General features: G+C 49.8%; 1 protein-coding gene across 1 annotated transcript in view; it reads right to left on the bottom strand.

Annotated features, from left to right (window-relative positions):
* Positions 1 to 13,289, bottom strand: part of SPECC1 (sperm antigen with calponin homology and coiled-coil domains 1) — a 206,620-nt gene that overhangs the window by 82,730 nt on the left and 110,601 nt on the right. The window contains exon 4 of the mRNA XM_089900267.1: positions 8,714 to 10,290. Within this exon, the coding sequence (XP_089756393.1) occupies positions 8,714 to 10,290 (1,577 nt within the window). The remainder of the gene's footprint in view (positions 1 to 8,713; positions 10,291 to 13,289) is intronic.

Below are 13,289 nucleotides of genomic sequence, written 5' to 3'. Positions count from 1 at the left end.
CTCTTTTATTTAAAAGAAGAAGAAAAAGAAAAACCCTAAGTAGCTTCACAACTCTTCCCCCAGGGGCTGGGTAGTAACAGGGAGGTACTGTTATATTCCTCTCACAGAGTAAACTCATGGAGAGAAAAATTACATCATTTGAAAAGAACAGCCTGTTCAGCCGCTCAGACCAGCAGCCTGCCCCTGACGACTGTCGGGCTCCAGCTGCCCCCGCACCCAGCCAGTTCCCCTGAGCCCAGCTCCTCTAGTCCAAGAACCGCACTCTGCGCTCACACACCCGGTGACGTGGTTTCTTTCCAACGCTTCCCTTTAAAGTGAGAAATCACTGACGTGTTCCAAGCACCTCTCCTCTTCAGAAGCCAACTTTCTCTAGAAATGGGCCGTGCAGAACTGCACCACAAATATGTCAGATGAATTCCCTGGGAGCCCAGGAAAGGTGGCGCTTAAAGCCATCCCTGATGCTCTGACAACCAGCAAGGGCAGGTGGTAGCAGAGACCGCTCAAGAGGGGCTGCCTGAGCCAGACGGACGGGGCTGGGATCTCAGCAAGGCTCACCGCCTTCCCTCTGGCCTGTCAGACACTGAAACTGAGGACCCGCTATTGTCAGAGGCCTGTTCCCAGGGAAACTGACCCTGAGATCTCTGGGCTGTGCACAAGGAACTCACCCGGGAGCACTGTGGAGACCCACACCTGCAGGGGCGGGGGCAGGGCCGGCGGCGGCAGAGGGGGGCAGCGGTGGAGCGGTCACAGCAGAGGCTCAGCTCCTCCCAGGGCAGCGCTGCCCCACGCTGAAGCAAGGGCCAAGGGCCAGGCCTTTCTCCACGCCCTCACCCCCAGTGGATTAGCCATGCGGGCACTCACCCCGGAAGGCGGTGGCTCTCCCCACAGAGGGCAGGTTCGGGGAGGGGCTCCAGCGGGGTGCTCGGGAGAGGAGGGCTTCGGTGCTGGGGGCCCTGGGGGCGCCCCCCGTCCCCCCAGATATTACAGAGCATTCCTGGGCTGGCCACGGGGGGCACCACACACCCCCCTAGATTCTCCCCCAGGGGAGTAGACACGTGGTTGGCAGGGTTTCACCACCAGGTGGTCTGACCACGGCGGGTGAGGGTCGTCTACACGGGCAGAGAGTGGTGGCGGCAAGTTTAGAGTCCTACCCACCCTGCCTGCAAGGACGTGTCCTCGCCTGGCGCCGCTGAGACGCTTTGCGAACCCCAGCAAAGGCACATGCAGGGTGTTCTCCTACTTGTGTTCTTCCTGTGTCTCAGATACCGGAGGGGCAAGGGGTCCTCGGGAACGGGAACGGAGGGGCCTCCTGGACTCGGAGGCATCTCCGTCCGGCCTCAGCATCTACCCGTGGCTGGGTCGGCAGGTTCCGAGAGCAGCCGGGCTTTGCCGGCCTGGACGTCCCTTCCGGCTCCGCTACTCCCACGTCCGACAGCCGCCCCTCCTCAAACCTGCTCCGTGTTCCGTGACACCCCACCTTACGGTAAGCAGCACAACCACGCTGTCAGTGACACAGCCAGAGATCTGCAATGAACTGAACCCCTCCTCTCTCCCGCACACCCCCAAACGACCCGCCTGTCCATCAACTGACGAAGGGATAAACAAAACGTGGTCCGTCCGGACAACGGACTATTGCTCAGCTCTAAGCAGGAATGAAGTTCTGGCTCACGGTACGATGCGGATGAACCTCGAAAACGTTGTGTCAAGGGAAAGAAGCCAGACGCAAAAGGCCACAGACTTCAACTCCATTTAGATGAAATGTCCAGATCAGACAAATCTACAGGGACAGAAAATAGAGCAGCCGTGGTTGCCAGGGGCTGCGGGGGAGGGGATACTGAGGAGGTGACTGCTCCCAGGTACAAGGTGATAAATACACTCTAAAAGTGATTGTGGCGACGGCTGCGCAACTCTGAGAATATACTAAACCCCACGGACTTGTACACTTTATATGAATTGTGTCTCCATAAAGCTGGCATTAAAAAAAAAATTCTTCAGAGGCTCCCACTGGCTTGAGGGTACAGTTCAAAGCTCTCGACTGGGTCTCCTCCGGGCCCACCGCAGGTGGCCACCGTGCACTCAGCAACTGCAAACCACTTCCTCGATCGGCGGCCGAGAACTTGCTGTTCTCTTCCTGCGACATTCCCGCTGTCCCCGCCCCACCAACGCACCTGACTCCCCCCAAGATTCACGTTATAAATCAAACAAGAGGACGTGTCCTGATGACTCAGCTTTTCGCTGAGAACTTCTCTACTGTGTTTACACGTAAGAAAATTTTTCCTAGTTCATCGAGACCCAACCGGTTGCTTTCTTCAAACCAAAGGGCTTTGGCCCCCGTAAAGACTACACTGTATTTGAGCCCTTAAGGTCTGCTTCCGATGGTTCTTTCTCTCTCCTCTTTACTGTCACGTAACCAGGAAGCAGTGTAAGTCAGGGATTCAGACTAAGAGCTCGGGGGTCAGACCAGACTTTGAATCCTGGCCTTCATGAGTTAATTAATTAAGCCTCGTAACTTAGTCATTCTCTGCCTCAGTTTCCTCAACGGAGAAAAACAATAGATAACGACAGTGCCCACAGCCTAAGACTACGACTAAGTGAGGTTAAAGACCCAAAGGCCCTAAGAGCGCCTACTAAAACGGAGGCTGTTATTAAAATATGATCAACTTTTATTTCTTAACGTACTGATATAAAAGTCTAGCAGCCTCGCTCTCCTAATTCTGTTGCGAGTTTCTCTGACATTCATTCCTTCATTCATTTACTCACTCACTCAACAAGCATTTACCGGGTGCTTAATACATGGAAGAAGTGACATGTCACGACTGTACATAGTATGACGGCTTGAGTGACTGTACCATGAGCGTGTGTTATTTTGTTGTGTTTGTTTTACATCGAACTTGGTTATTCCAAAACTCCTTCTGCTGACTCTTGGCCCTGTTCTGAGCAGACACCGCTGATGGAGAGCCGGGTCTCATTCACTCTGGCCTACGTTTGCACTATTTTTTTTACAGTGCTACTCTGCACGGGACAGGGAATAGACAGGCTAACTCAGTCTGCACTTTTGTTCTGGAAAAAGAAAAATGGCGACGGAAAACTCAAGGAAGAGGGTAAAAAATCTGTATTTCACCGGGGAACCCTCGAGGAGACCTTCAGAAGCCAGGGCTGTGATGCTCCCCGAGGTGTTTCCCAAGATCTCACCGGGGAGGTGGGCGCTGGGGTGGCCAGAGGCTTCAGAGACCAGCCCTGCGGTCAAGTTAAAGAAGAGAATGGCGCTCAGGCCCAACTCAGCGCCACCGAGGTGCCCGGGGCGGGCAAGAGGCCCCATCTCATTCGGGACATGATCACCTGGGTCCACAAGCCCACAGCCCCCCAGAGCTGAGGGTCTCCCTAAAGAAGGGACGCTGCAGTTGAGACCTAAAGCTTAAGACAGGACCTGCAGGGGAAGGAAGGGGGCAGCCACACCTGAGGGCGAGAACTGCGCCCCGCGGGGATGGGGGTGGTGGGAGGGCAGTGAAGGGGCCGAGGCTGGAGGGGGAAGCAGACAAGCAGACGGGTGGGGAAGTGACCACGCGGAGTCCTGCTGGCTGTGGCAACGGCTCACCTACCCAGGGGCCACTCCCCCTTCTTTTCTTACTTAGAACGCCCATTTATTCAGGAATCAGGCTGTGATCCTGTGATTTCAGGGAAGGTGACCAAGGGAGGGTGTGTGACCCAGTTCTGACCAGGTATAAAGGGAGGGCTGCTGAGGGGCTCCCAGGGAAAGTTCTTCCCACGGGACTGAGAGCCTCCTGCCTGCAAGGACCGTGGGGACCAGACGCTCAAGAGGTCACGCTCACCTGCGCCCCAGGCAGGAGGGCTGAGAGGGTCACGGAGCCGCCAGCCTGGAGCCGTGACGTTACCCCGCCTGGACCCCAGGCTCTGGGTTACGGGGTAGGGTGCGCATCTGCCGGCTCGGGCACCGACACCAGGGGTCTGTTTCTCACGGTCCAAAGCGTCACCTGGGTATCCTCACGGACCACCTGCTATTTAAGGCAGGGTCCAGGTCCCTCCAGTCCTGGCAGGGTCCTATTCTCAGTCACGGGGACAGGATCATCCAGTTGGCCACGCCGTCCTCTCGAATTCTGCTTTTGCCGTTTGTGGCCAGTAGCTACCCTAATTATTCTGCCTTGGTGACCAACGCTGGTCGCACGATCACCAAGTCACCTCTAGTTTTCCCCGACCATTCACAGCAAGTGCTTCTTTACGATCCCCTTACTCCTCGGGACAAAACACCTGAGTTTTTGCAGAAAGAACTGAATTTCAAAGGATACCACCTATAAGCTTTCAACCTCAGGAGGGGAAAAACATCAGTGTTTTCTCTGAAAACGTCTAGGTTCCAAGCCTTATAAATTCTCTAGCTTGACATCAAGATCCCAAATGAATGAAAACTTGAAAGTCAAAAAAATGTAAACCTGGGTTGCATTATAGTCTGGAAACAATGATGTGGTCCAACTCCACGCCCCTGGCTGGCTGGGGCAGGCACGTGTGCAATCGCAGGAGGCCGAGACCTCAGGATTCTGTGGAAATCAGCCCCTCCCTCAAAGCTGTGCAGAGGTAGGTTACATACTCACACAGAAAGCTGCCAGCAAAGTTATATAATGGGTGTCACAGAAGCTCAAAGAATGAAGACATTAGCTGAAGACAAAGAAATGAGAGGAAGAGAAAGGCTACAAAACATTCACACCATTAACAAACACACCCGCCAACTGTCCACTCACTGTATGAGGAACTGACACACACGCACCCCACCCCCTCGCCCCGTACCAAAAGAAATTACTTTTTAAGGCCTTTCCGAGGCTCTTCTAACAGTATCTGAGTCACTTAAGTAACTTGTCTAAACTGGAGACTTCTACAGATTTACTAAATCTAAAAGGTCACAGGATGGCTTGGCATTGCCCTTCCTCTCTGTAAATAGGTTATTTTGTTCTTTTCTCGTAATATTCACCTTCTGCCAAGAATTAGGTGGACGGATGCAGGGCTCAAGGGCAAGAGCTGTTCAGCACCACGCAGTCTGCTTGGTGACAAAGAGGACAGCCACCCTGGCATCTGCTTAAGGAGGTTATGTTTGAAAGTTCTATGCAAAGTGTCCAGTGAAGCAGTTGAGAACTGGAGACTTAGAATTTACCCAGGAATGCAAAAGTGGCTTAACATCAGACTGCCTTAGAAAGTCTGTTACCCTAATCTACCTCATTCACACATTAAAGGAGAAAACTCATTATGATTATATAAAAACTATAAGATTTTAGTAGATGTATAAGATCTACTGCATAGATCTTACAGATGTCTAAGGTCTACAGCAAATATAGAAAAATTCAATCCCCATCCTTTTTTTAAAAACAAGCAATGAAGTTAAAACACTAATTCTTCGCAAAATACTTGCATAACTCAATAAAAGGTATATAGCCAATGCCTACCATGGACATCCTTCATGATGAAATGCTGAAAGCACTCCCTTTAAATCAGGAACAAGGCCAGGATCCCTCTACCATCACGCTTCTACTGTACACTTGGAAGGGGCCCATGGTCACCAAATTAACCATCAGCTGAGTCAGGAGGACCCAAGCATTCTAGCTGGTCCAGCATTTATATCCTCATTAGAGTTTTGTGCTAAAAGTGCTCTGGTTTCCTTCGGGCAAGAATCCCTACGTCTTACCATCTACATTCACGGTTGCTGGTGGGTCAGTTGATATGCTTCGGTGGGGCTACGATAAGCTATTAGTCAGGCTAGGAGATCTGGGTTTTACTTTCCTATGTAACAGAAAAGGGCATAAAGATTAGAAGTTACAACTTCTCTGTGTACAAGCACAAAATCACAGACCTAAGATCTCAATCTGTGACATCATGCCTCACACCTTTTACCTCCAATTCATGTCAAAATACTAGCTAGGACCTTTTTCATCCTACTGTCAAGTATGTGATCATTCTAATCAGCAAGTAATTAATAAAGATATGGAATATATGAATAATATAATAAACAGCTTGATTTAAAGCATATATATTAAAAAATGCCTTTTCTTTCTCTCCAAAATAGACTCCATTTATCCTAGAAAATTCTAGACTTTACTGTCTTCATTTAGCCAAAGCTATAATAAGGGGCAAATTCATAGCTTTAAATACTTACACTATCAACCAAGAAAGGATAAACTTAAATGAACAAAGAATTCTACTCAAGAAACTAAGAAGAAACCAAAGAAATATACAAAAGGCAGGATGAAAGAACTGATAAAGATAAAAGTAGAAACAAATTAATCAGAAACAGACTAATAGGAGAATTGATAAAACTAATCCAACTGGGTCTTTGTGTTCACAGAATGTGGAGTGACATACTCTATTCTCCTGAATTGGAAGATTAAATATTGTAATCATGCCAGTTCAAGTTTGTATGCATGTCAAAATGTGCTTAACCTAGGAAAATGTCTGAAAAGACAAAGAGTAAAAATGTTAGCGGCATTTTTTTCCTCCAAGTAGTGAGATTAAAGGTAACATTTATTTTCTTCTTAAAACTTTTCTGTATTTTCTAAACCTTCTGTGATGAATATACAACTTTTTGATCAGAAAAATAAGCTATTGTCTTAAGATGCCAAATTATTTCTCGCTGATGCACGTATTTAATGTAATGACAATGGAAATAACAAAGAGACAGATGAAGGACTGAGGGAGGACTTCAAGAAAGTTGCCTGGGAGATCAAACATTTTGCAACAGAGTAACAGAGGGGGGATTATTCCAGACACGAAATCTCAATGTAAAGCTACAAATTACCAACCGACAGTTCACATGGGCACCTGGCTAGTACCTGCCAAGGGTACCGCTTCCACACTTTCAATAAAATGCTGTGAATTCAGAACACAATGATAAAAACTTCTAACACTGCCCACCACTCAGATCAGCCCAATGCCAGAATCAGGCTCAACTGTCAATCAGTGACAATTCTTAAGGCAGATAAAGCAGGAAAGAGAAATCCCCCTGGGGGTTCAGGGCAAATTTGTTTCTTAAAAGAGTGACAGCCTCTGAAATAAGGTGGGAAGATGTTTTCAAGCTCTCTCACCAAGGGACCCCTAAATCACAGACCCAGAGCTTAGAGGAAACAGGAAATTGGAAGCCATCTGTCTACGCTTTTCCAGCACTGCTCTGTGGGTGGGCAGAATATCACACAATCGGGCTTCCCTGGTGGCACAGTGGTTGAGAATCCGCCTGCCAATGCAGGGGACACGGGTTCGAGCCCTGGTCCGGGAAGATCCCACATGCCGCAGAGCTACCACGCCCGTGTGCCACAACTACTGAGCCTGTGCTCTAGAGCCTGCGAGCCACAACTACTGAGCCTGCATGCCACAACTGCTGAAGCCCATGTGCCTAGAGCCTGTGCTCCACAACAGGAGAGGCCACCGCAATGAGAGGCCCGTGCACTGCAAGAAAGAGTAGCCCCCGCTCGCCGCAACTAGAGAAAGCCCATGCGCAGCAACGAAGACACAATGTAGCCAAAAATGAATAAATAAATAAATTTATATATAAAAAAAAGAGTATCACACAATCACCAGCAATCTTCACCACAGAACAAAGGTCCAGACTGATTAAAGGATTATTTTTAAAAATGAAGGTGGTGATCATTTATTTGATCCTGGGTTGGGGAAGATCTTTCTAAGTAAAAAGGGGAAGGGTCAAAGAAGAAATGAAAACCAGATCTGAATGACCCAACAACTTGATACCAAGTGTTGGCTACGGGTCAGGGAATCCCTCTGCTGGTGGGAGCACACCTGTGTCACACTCCTGGCGGCCAATCTGGCCAGATGCATTCAAAGTCCTTAAAACAGTCATACTCTGACACAGTAAGTCAATGAGTAGGAATTTTTCCTAAGACAGAGAGATAAAAAATGATTTACCCTATTGAAAGACTGGAAAAGAACAAAAATGTTCAACAACAAGTGACTAGCAAAGTACTTAGGAAATATTTATAGAACAGAGTACTATCTGGCCTTCAACATCATGTTTCAAAGAATAGTTAATGATAATAGTTAATAGATATTAACTATTAGTTAATAGTTAATGAAGAGTTAATGATTAACTAATAGTTAATAACACGCTCAGGAAACATCAGATTTTTAAAAGCTTAATATACACAGGATGACTCTAAAAAAAATTTGTTTTAACTTGTGGGACACACACACACACACACACACATCTGGAAGAAAACACCAAAATAGTGGTTATAGCATTACTTGGTGGGGAAACTTGGGGTGGTTTTAATTTTCTGTTCCTAGGTGCCCAAAGCATGGTATCCGAGAGACCTGGATGCCTCTCACTCATTCCTTCAAGACTCAGCTTACTGCCACCTCTTCCAGCAAGTCCTCCGGCACTACTACCTCCTTTATCCATGTTTTTCTAGGTGTTCCTCTGGGCACTGGACTCCGGGCTGTCCCCTGCGATGCTCTTTAACCCCGCATCATCTTTATCCCTGCATCAGACTCACTATATCCCCACTACACATTCAACTGCTGCAGCCAGAAACTGGGGTGTCTCGTTTCTGCATCCCCAGTCTGTCTGGACTCTGACAGATCGTCAGGCTAGAATGCTGGATTATGAATGAAATCGAGTGCCTGATTCTCTGTGCCGTGTGCCTCTAAAGGCCGAGGAGGGCTGCGCTTTCAAGGATGAGCAAACACTGGCAGAGAGAACGCCCCTTACCTTGGACAGCAGGCTTGAGACACGCTTAACCTCACCACGTGCCTTCAGCAGTTCCTGTCTGAGCTCCGCGCAGGACTGTTCCAGCTGGTCCTTCTCGGCTCGGGCCACTGTCAACACTTCCTGAACCTCACAGCCCTCGGCCGTGTGCCCCGGGGGGCTGGTCTCTACGGCTTTCGGCTTCTCATTCTCCAGGTGCGCCTTCAGAGACCCGTTCTCCACCTTGAGCCCTTCCAAGGGAACCCGACACTCCTCCAGGGTCTCGGCCATGGTCCCGCTGTCGCGCCGTTCCGGCTCCAGGAAGGTGGTCCGTTCCCCGTTCTCCTCCTCCAGGAGCCCGACCGTCTCCAGAGCCCCCCGGTCCTCCCCGCCCTTCCTCAGACGGCAGGTCAGCTGCTGCTGCATGTTGAGCAGCCTGTCCTGCTCGAAGCGGCCCTGCTCCAGGATCTCCGTGCAATTCTGCTCCAGCTCCAGGATTTTTCCTTCCTGGGTGCTGAGCTCCCCGCTCTTGACTCGCTCCTGCAGGAGGGTCATCAGCTTCTCGTTCTCCTGACTCAGCTGCTCCGCCCTCTCCCGATGCTGATGAAAGGACGCTTCCAGGAGCGTCTTCTCGTCCGTCAGCTTCTCGTTTTCAGCCGTCAATTCCTGCACCATCTGCTGCTGGTCCGACAGCTCCTGCAACGTGGCCTGCAGCTCCTCGGCAGTGCTGTGGTGGTTTTCTTCCATCCTGTGGATCTTCTCCGTCAGGGACGCCAGGGACAGCTCGCTCGCGGTGTGTGGGGAGCTGCCAGCCGCCAAGCACTTGGAGCTCTTGACGAGGCTCCCGGCGGGGGACAGGGGCCCCGGAGGGGCGTCTGCTGGGATGTGCTCAAAGTCGGAGGCGTCCGGGGACAAGGAAGCCTTGGTGACATCGCTGCTCGAAGAGCCCGACGTCCGCAACACACCTTCGTGTGGGCTTTTTTTACACACGTCCATTTCGCCCGACAACTCATTTCCCATCGGGCTCCCGAAGCTGGACTCCTGAGTTACCGACGTCCGGCAGCTGCTGTCCCCCGTGTGACTCGCTCCCCCCTCTGAATTTGGGGAATGCTCAAAATAAGTCAGTTTCTCCTTCAAGGCCCGGTTTTCATCCTCAAGCTCAGCGAGCTCTTTCTGGAAGTTCTTGTTCTTCTCCTCGAGGGCTCTGATCAAAGGCTCCGAGTCACCCGGCAAGACTGACGCTCCGTCCACACTTGGGTCCAAAGCGTCAGCCCCTTCGGTGTTCTGAGTCCACTTCTCCATCCATTTCTTGAGTTCACTTCGGAGCCTGTTAATTTCACCATCTTTCTCTTTGGCTTCTGCCAAGAGTTCCCGAACCTGGGACTCGAGCGCGGCCTTCTCTGCGTCTTCGTGCTCCGGCCTGGGTCTCGTGGGAGTGGCCCGCACGTGCTTGGTGGGGGTGGGCGTGCTGGAAGAGGTGGGGCTGGATACCGCTTTCCTGGAGTTGGAGGGACCGCGTGGCAGCGTTCTCTCTCTTGAGACAGCTACTGCGAGTTCTCGAGGGGTGGGAATGCCTGTCCGCTTGGCTGCTGCCACAGTCCCTGAAGAGAGAAGGAGAAACCAGTGAAACCCAGCGAGCGCTTGTATAAACAACTCCAACTACAGGGCACGGTGAGCAGGGCGGCTGTTGCCTCCCTCCATCCCCCTCCCCTAAGTAACTACCCGGCTCTGACTGGGGTTTCTGTACCTGTGCTTCAGCGGGGAGCTGACTACAAGCTGAGCTACTCAGCATAACCCCATCCCCAGCCACGGCTGCTGGTTCAAGGCACGGCACGAGCCCCCCAGTCAAGGTCCATGAGACACAAGGAGAGGTTTCCTGGGCGAGTTTCTAAAACATACTGGACACGGGTGAGCAATCGTGTTAAGTCTGGCGATGGCTGGCAACCACCATCACAAGAGGAAGGTGAGAAAGAAGGAAACCGAGCTCTTAGTGGACTGTGGAGCTGTGCACCAGTCACCCTGAGGCTGGCCCTACCCCTAGCCTTCCAATTACACAAGCCAACAGTCGCCCTTCATAAGTCACCCTGAACTGGGTTTTCTGTAACTTGCAACAGAACACATCTGAACTGAGAGTCCTGGCAACTAAACAAAATACAGGATTGTTGTGAATTCCTAAATAAACACTCAAAAAAATTTTATCATTAACATTTTTTTTTTTTTTTTTTGCAGTACGCGGGCCTCTTACTGTTGTGGCCTCTTCTGTTGCGGAGCGCAGGCTCCGGACGCGCAGGCTCAGTGGCCGTGGCTCACAGGCCCAGCCGCTCCACGGCTTGTGGGATCTTCCCGGACCGGAGCACAAACCCATGTCCCCTGCATCGGCAGGCGGACTCTCAACCACTGCGCCACCAGGGAAGCCCTATCATTAACATATTTTGACTGAGCACAAATTCGATGAAGAAATCATAAGACCCAAATAATACTAAGGAGACACTGATCTGATTCAATGACCTATTATTTTTAACCTAAGTGTGAATGCTGTGTGCATTTATATTCATATACAAACAAGAACCAACAGGATAAGGGCCCAGTGTGTTCATCTGTGGGATGGTTTTCAATGCCAAACGGATTTATATAACATGGAAATGATTCAGGATTTAGAATACTTATAATGGGAAATGTAAGGTACGGAACTATTTGTTATTTTCCCCTATACCACCATCGTTATTTTTTAGTCTTCATCTATACTACATTTTTAATTTTCACTTATACTGTTTACTCTAGACGATGTCAAAAAAAGTTCTAGGGGTGAAAACCCAGACATCGATCTCCTAAATGCTCTAGAAATAAAACCCCCTTGGAGGTTAAAGTATAAAATGAAAAATCTGGACCTCTTTTACAAACTCAGAAGACATTTGATGAATCACAGCCGATCGCAGTAACTTATACATTTGCACCGTGGGTTGGAGGCCTCTGCTGTGTAGGGAGGGTTGGGAGCAGGGACGCGCCCACAGGCTGGCAGAGGCCTCCGTCTTCTGAGGCAGAAGCAGAAACCACTGTGGTGAAACAGCTCTGAACCCACCGCCAAGACAGCTACTGAGACATGAGCAGCTGCATCTCCCAGCATCCCAGAATCCGAGGGGATGAAGTGGAGGCGGGTGGCGTCCTCTGATAAGCGTCTGACGGCTGAGTGCCTTGAAAACTTTGACATAATAAAGGCTAAACTGTCATATTCATATACTGGAAAGTTATGGTTTTTAAGTTAACTTTTCCAAATTAAGTTACCAGAAAGCTAAGAGCACGATAATACACATGTAATGCATGTAGGTGTCCAGACGCCTCACTTGCCAATCACGCTAAACAGTGATGAAGAAAAGAGGCATTTAATTATTCTTGTAAAATGAAGATTAAAACCACTGAGCGATAAGACACTTTAGTAACACCAGCCCTCTGGAGTGAAGTAATCTTGGCAAGGACCATAATGAAAACTGGAGGGTAACTAAGGTTTCAACGTAATTACAGTCAGAACAGGCAAAGCTGAGAGTCCAGGACTGACTGTCATGGAGGCGTTTTCCATTCCCAATAACACCCTAAAAGTAAGGCTCCTTTTCAGCTACTCGTTTGCTCGGGAAGAATGACAGAGGACCGTAGACCAAGCCAGGCATCATTCTCAGCTACAGCTTCAGTCCTTCCTTCTGCCAGCAAATCTTGGTCTGCTCGCCACTTGGCGTTACTTATGCCTCATCTAACCCACCAGGGATTTGCTTACGTCGAACCAAAGTACATTATGAAATGCACCCAGTTGTAGATTATGAAGCACACAGTCCAGCTATACTTTTACCACATCTGCTCCTTTTTCCGTTCTTGCCGCTTCATCCCCGGAAGATCAGTATCATTTGCCCCCTGATCTTCTGAAAGCCCCTTCCCATCTCTGGGCACATCTTTTCAGAAACTGTAACGAGCCGAGGTTAAGTTGAGAGGGTTGCTAAAATTCATCATCAGACCAAACTAAGGTGGGTGTCGCTCCCCCACCTGTGCTCAGACACCCCGGCACTGTCACTGGCAGGGGGGCGGTCCCCCAGCTTATGATGTCATCCACCAGAAGGGTTCCTCTTCTCAGTTCTCCTTCAAGTACTGAGTTCAGAAGGCTCACCACGGAACCATCCATCCTGGGCACGCTCCCTCGCACAGGACAGCGGGGCAGGGCGACAGCAAAGGGGGTGGGAAGCCTGGGTCCACGGACAGGGCCCGGCTCAGCTGGCGCCCTGAATCTTTCGTCTTCTTCCCCTCCTCCCACCAGAGCACGGCTTACTCCTACCGAGGCTGGTGGTCCAACTGCAAGAAGTTAAAATAAAAGCAAGCTCCACCTAATGTGATCATTTTTTTAAACCGCGTGTGACGTGTCACATTTCACAATGCCAAATGACAAACTGTATTATACTGTGGTTGATCACAGGTGCATCCAACTACGTATCACAGAGACACACACGAGAAAGGAAGAGAGAACACAACAGGAGAGTGTTAAGCTGGTCGGACTGTGAGTAATTTTCCTGTTTCTTTTTATAGTTACATTTATGCAATAAAGAAAAAAAGAGGAGGGAAA

Source organism: Delphinapterus leucas, chromosome 19 (genome assembly GCF_059928025.1).
Source record: "Delphinapterus leucas isolate spDelLeu-1000000601 "Yukka" chromosome 19, BTC_Dleu_Yukka2, whole genome shotgun sequence".
Taxonomy (NCBI): domain Eukaryota; kingdom Metazoa; phylum Chordata; class Mammalia; order Artiodactyla; family Monodontidae; genus Delphinapterus; species Delphinapterus leucas.
The sequence above is the reverse complement of the archived record's forward strand: the minus strand, read 5'-3'. Positions and strand labels throughout refer to the sequence as shown.